Source organism: Gymnoscopelus microlampas (genome assembly GCF_963454915.1).
Source record: "Gymnoscopelus microlampas genome assembly, chromosome: 11".
NCBI lineage: Eukaryota > Metazoa > Chordata > Actinopteri > Myctophiformes > Myctophidae > Gymnoscopelus > Gymnoscopelus microlampas.
The window spans coordinates 53,131,880-53,137,967 of record NC_139948.1 but is presented as its reverse complement, the minus strand read 5'-3'; the positions used below and the strand labels follow the sequence as shown (position 1 = coordinate 53,137,967).

The window sequence follows — 6,088 nt, the reverse complement described above, 5'->3', positions numbered from 1 at the left end:
ATGAATTTCAGATTCTTCTTCCTTCTAAAGATCGACTACAGTTCTGACTGCAGTACAGTAAGTATAAATACTCAGTGTTTAATTAATTGTAAAACCAGTGTCAGGACCTGGAATCAAATGAAACCAAATGCACAACTCAACTCAGGAACCAGGATCACACTTTAGACCACTTAACATATAATATACAGGATCACACACACAAACAGACTCACAACAACTCAAACTCGAACTAACATACCGGTACAGACAAACCGAGAACCTGAAACACAAACACCAAGTACAATTATTGTTGCTCTTTCTTTTTTTTGTCGTTATGCCAATTAATTCCTCTCCACACAAATTTCTGTGTGTTGTCATCGCTACTGACTCCTCCTCCCGCCAAACGCTCCCAGCTGACAGGCTCCGCCCCCCAGCCTGTAGGAGTGCGTGCGGTGACAATTATCCCCCTCCTCCCCGCCCGGCTTCCCCTCCCCAAATACGGGTCCATTGTGTTCATATAGACGCTCAACAAAGCGGGATGCACCGCGGCGGATTCGAACCCCCAGACTCTGTAGCGGTGGTGGTCGGGTACTTTACCACTGCACCACCCGAGCGCCCCTCAGGTCAAAGAATTGTGAGGCCAATCAGGCTCAGGTGGAGGCGGAGCTCACAAGTGAATCCACTTACGGCAACCACGGCTCTGGAGGAAGGGAGTGACATTGTCAGCCTTCTGATTGGTCCCTGACTGACCAACCAGCAGGCTCCTTCTGTCTTGTCGTGCCCTGGTCTCGTCTCTTTCTAGTTGTGTATGCTGAGTTTGTAAATAAAACTATAAACTGCCCCCACGTTTAGAAAGGATTTTTATCCAATCAAGCAACAGCAACCGATGGTTGCGAAAAGGGGCGGGACCACGGGCAGGACGTCAATTGTGAGTTAACAGAGACAGTAACCATGACATCAAGGTTGTTGTTTTCTTTTTTAATTTCCTGAAAAGTTAATATTTTGGACTAGTTGGTTTCTGCCAGTAGAGATATAGTTGTATGAATTCAATCCAATTCAGTCTGTTACATTCAAGTCCAGTCCAATAAATTTTAGATCTGCTATTTCTGGCGAAGAGATTTAGTGTAGAGGGGAAACGAGAGCAAACCAAAATACAGAGCTGACCCCATTTACCAAGTATACAGGTTTTAAGTGGTACATTTGTATTCACTATTTCAACCTATCTTTCTCCCTTGTGCTGTGCTTCAGTCATCAGACATGAATCACATAGGCAGCATCTTTGGCATAGCAACTAAAATCTACGCTCACGTTGGGGAAGTCAAATATAACACCAAAGACTGTACGGATCTGGCCGAGCGAGTCAAAGACCTGGAGCGTCTGTTGAAGAACCTGCAGGAGAAAGGAGAAGCTCATATCACTAAGGAGCTGACCGAGGCCCTCGGTAAACTCCAGAAAAACCTGGAAGAAGCTGACACGGTCATCGAAAAATACACCTCTGATAACTTCAGCAAAAAGTGTTTTGCAGTTAGCAAACACAGACGTAAGTTTAAGAGATTGAACGATCGTCTCACCCAAGCATCCGATGTGCTGGTCGTGGCCCTGGCCATGCAAGCCAATGAGAAAATTGATAAAGTAGCATCGCAACAGGCCAATGAGAAGCGTGAGGAAGCTCATCAACGGGCAGAAGAAGAAGCAGCCAGGAAGGAGGGTCCGAAAAGTGAGGGGGGATATTCTCATGTTTTGTTTGTTAAAAGCTTTTTTTGTACAGTGATAGACAGTGAAGTCTATCACTGTACCTTGAGCCCAATATGCACACGCACGCACACACGCACGCACGCACGCACGCACGCACGCACACACGCACGCACGCACACACGCACGCACACACAGTAATACTATATATCTCTTAAATTAAGAAATCTATACCTCTTTCAACAGAAATGTCCACGGTCCAAGTCCAAGCTCACTCAAAGCAGGTAAAGTACAACCGTTATTATTGTTATAATTATTCATAATAATAATAATAACTAGAAAAAGTGCTCCTCGGAGCACAACTCTCCGCCAGAAGACTTGTGTTGGGAATGTTGGGAATGTTCTATCTGTATAAGTGTCCTATCCGTCCTGTCTGTATAAGTGTCCTATCCCTCCTGTCTGTGTAGCCAATCAGATCACAGTATTTCACAGTATTGTCACGTGTCTCCCACTCGGTCACCGTATGGACCGAGTGGGAGTGAGCGAGTGGCCGGATTTTCGGTATTGGAATCTGGCTTATGACTCTTTCAAAGTGACACATGTATTTATAGGCCGCTATCCCTCCTGTCTATGTAAGTGTCCTATCCGTCCTGTCTGTGTAAGTGTCCTCTTCCGTCCTGTCTGTGTAAGTGTCCTATCCCTCCTGTCTGTATAAGTGTCCTATCCCTCCTGTCTGTGTAAGTGTCCTATCCGTCCTGTCTATGTAAGTGTCCTATCCGTCCTGTCTGTGTAAGTGTTCTATCCGTCCTGTCTGTATAAGTGTCCTATCCGTCCTGTCTGTATAAGTGTCCTATCCCTCCTGTCTATATAAGTGTCCTAACTGTCCTATCTGTCCAATTATGTATCCTATCTAATTGTTACAGTATCCACCATTTCTCAGCCATTACGTGATGGTTCCTGTCTTACCTCATTTTGAAAGTGGCGCAGACACTTTCAAAATGACGCCATGTATTTATAGACCACTATGCGTCACTAGCCAATCAGATCACAGTATTTCACCGTATTGTCACGTGTCACGTGAGGCTTGACCAATCGGTGTGTCATATTTAGAAAGTGAAAACAATACTCTCCTGGCGGAGAGTAATAATAATAACTCGAGGTTTGGGCCGCTTTGCAGCTCTCACATCTAGTTTGAGTTCCTCTCCTCTCCTCACCCTCCTCTCCTCACCCCTGTCTTTTTTTTAGTGCTGTGGCTAAAATGTTGAAGATGTAAAAGATGATGTACAATAGCTCTGCACACACGTCATGCGAAGTCCTGCCAAGTCAGGCTGAGGGTTTGATTAGCAATGATTATTATCACAATATAGAGCTATTTAACACTGTTACTGAACAAACACTCTATAGTAATGATTACTATCACAATATAGAGCTATTTAACACTGTTACTGAACAAACACTCTATAGTAATGATTACTATCACAATATAGAGCTATTTAACACTGTTACTGAACAAACACTCTATAGTAATGATTACTATCACAATATAGAGCTATTTAACACTGTTACTGAACAAACACTCTATAGTAATGATTACTATCACAATATAGAGCTATTTAACACTGTTACTGAACAAACACTCTATAGTAATGATTACTATCACAATATAGAGCTTTAACTTTTTGACAATATCATTTTTGTTTTAATCACAAAATATCACATACACAACATTTCAGCTTGAAAAAACACTACTGTAACCAATAGCGTACAAGACATAACATTGTTCAACAGGGTTGGCATGATATGATTGAAATAACATGACTGTATTCAACAGGATGCTGTTGATGCCAAGACAGTGTCAGGAAAAACTGATGCAGAAAAAGGTGAGTTTTTCTGGAACAGTTCAGTGATGGTGATACCTTGGGTGCGTTCGGAAATTGCACACCGGAGCTCAGTGCTGTATTTCCGAACGCACCCCTTTTGTTTACCAGGGTGTACATCCTTAATCATTTATTCCCAAACTATAAATGAACCCGTTGTTACATTACTATTTGTGTGGGAATGTAGAGATACAGAGAGCTTTATTTTTCATTGATATAATGACCTTTCTCATTTATCTCCCCCACTCTCTTTTTCCCTTGCAATCAGAGTGTTTCGTGGTCCAGAACATGGCACAGTTAATTCAAAAGGTTAAAAATGTCAGGGCAATAGTGGAGACTCTAAAGACAGACATCGACATCCATGATGAGATCTATGAAGAGATCCTTGCTGAGGCAAAGCGCACAGAGCAAATGAGAACTTTGTATTCAAGGGTGCTGCAACCAGGGGCAAGACGTGTCAAAGTAGCGTTTTATAACGCTCTAAAACAACACGAATCCGGCGTGTTGGAGAAGCTGGGTAAGATCAGATGTAAAACTGATTTATTTTAGAACAGGTATCACGGCCCATGCACCAACCATAATAATTCATAGCAGTAGTCCCATAGTGTGTTTAGAGGGGATTCTTGCCTTAAACATTTTACTGAATAAATATGAAGAAAACACTAACATACAATGTATAGTATAAAGAAACAAAGAAAAGTCAGTAATTCATTTCAGCATTTCAAATTAGTTCTTTTTGGAGTTCATTTGGAGCCTGTATTGTAAAACATTTAAAAATCCCAAAACACCTCTAACACAAGTCATGTTTATGTTGGTTCATCTTCAGAACCACTTCAATCCCCTTGTTTTGCGAGTATCTTCCACAACTTACACATATAGTTCTAATTCTCCCCTTTGGGGGGTCAGTAATGCATGTGTATGTGTAAGAGTCACTATAAAAGCAACGGTGCCTTTCATGTCATTTGTTTCCATTGCTGACCTATATAATTATGTCTCCCCTTTAGAAGAAATGGCGGACCAGGGCCAGCGTTGAACACAACAGCGTGAACGAGCTGTGCATCATTTCACAACCTGTATTTTTTTTTTTGCTTCAAGTGAAACGGAAAATGAATGGCTTTCTATACATGACTGTTTACATAAGCTGTGTGTTATTATGACCTTATAAGAAGATGTACCTCGATATGTTGAGGGTTGTGAAGTCAGTCATCAGTGATTATTAGTGTTTCATTTATTTACTTTCCTGTCCAATTTTGATTGACTTTGATGGACTCTTATTATGTATTCAATTGGAAAATAAAATTGTAATACTGACTTTATTCTTATTACTTATTTTATTGAACTGAAAGTCCCACCAACATTCTGCTGCTTGTACGTGCCTTGTGGATTCTTTGTCGCTAATTTCTATGACATTGATGACCGTTTGTTATACATTTCGATATATCTATATCTATCTATATATACATTTCTAAACCCAAAACCCCCCAAAAAAACCTGCCACTGTGTGGGACTAAACACAAAAACAACATATCAATGTCACTAACAAGACACGCCACAACGTGCAGAATTACTACGCGCAGTCTGTAGGCCACTTCATACTGCTCAGCACACATCTGCCCCCTCGCAGCATAATTAATTGCGGCCAACACAAACTCACAACATTACAGTCGGCCATGTTGTTCCTTAGCGTCATCGCCGACCACCGCCCAACGAGACCCAAGTGAGGTCAGACAACACACTCCATATTTGGGCATAGCTCCATTGGGAACATCTCCTATTATGGCTTTATATATTATAGAGACCAACAAACACAAAGCACCGCGCAGCGGATAGGGGGGAGGGGCGCGCAGCGCCCCGACCCTCTAGTACAATACAAAACGTTATTTTTTTGTATGGCTAATTCAGATAATAGGTTTCACTCTCTCCACTGTTATCTACCCAACCACAGTAGACAGTTGTAGAATGCTGTAGTAATTAACCTCATAACAAAAATGTTCTCTGCTCACGGCCCCTTGTACAATCTATTCAAAAGGAATCAAAGGAAAACATTAATGTGGGGCTCATGATGACATGACATTAAACTAGCATCTGTCATAAAAATTAACATGCTATCTAAATAACATTCTTAAATGGTAAATGGTGCATTTATATAACGCTTTTATCCAAAGCTCTTTACATAGATTGTGCATTACATTCACCCATTCACACACACCGATGGAGGAGGAAACCATGCAAGGCACCAACCTGCTCATCAGGAGCAATTAGGGGTTCAGTGTCTTGCTCAAGGACACTTCCACACTAACTCTGGGGGAGCCCAGGATACCGGCCACTCTACCCCTGAGCCACTGCCCCACTGTTAACATTTGTGGACAACAATAGTGAAAATAGCAGATGTACTTGGAATGTGTGGCTGTCAGGAGAACCCCTTGTAGATGGTTCCTAATAGAACCTTATAGAGCCCTGCTCACCAGAACACAGAGGCCTTTCATATAATATAGCTCAGGGCTCTGATGACACTGAGGAGGAGGAGCTAGGGTGTTGAG

At 42.0% G+C, this 6,088-nt stretch overlaps 1 protein-coding gene across 1 annotated transcript; it reads left to right on the top strand.

Annotated features, from left to right (window-relative positions):
• The first annotated feature begins 1,175 nt into the window (after positions 1–1,175).
• Positions 1,176–4,860, top strand: LOC311056101 (uncharacterized protein). Its single transcript, XM_084072488.1, has 5 exons — positions 1,176–1,696; positions 1,918–1,955; positions 3,503–3,551; positions 3,817–4,065; positions 4,553–4,860. Exons 1-5 carry the CDS (start codon positions 1,237–1,239, stop codon positions 4,579–4,581), a joined length of 825 nt encoding a protein of 274 aa, XP_083928614.1. The 5' UTR covers positions 1,176–1,236; the 3' UTR covers positions 4,582–4,860.
• The last annotated feature ends 1,228 nt before the right edge of the window (positions 4,861–6,088 follow it).

What these genes read in the sequence shown, in the direction of transcription:
- LOC311056101 (XM_084072488.1), top strand. Translation starts at nt 1,237, where the DNA reads ATGAATCACATAGGCAGCATCTTTGGCATAGCAACTAAAATCTACGCT. An exon ending in TCCAAGCTCACTCAAAGCAG is followed by an intron (nt 1,956 to 3,502) that starts GTAAAGTACAAC and finishes TGTATTCAACAG; the next exon opens with GATGCTGTTGATGCCAAGAC. An exon ending in AAAAACTGATGCAGAAAAAG is followed by an intron (nt 3,552 to 3,816) that starts GTGAGTTTTTCT and finishes CCTTGCAATCAG; the next exon opens with AGTGTTTCGTGGTCCAGAAC.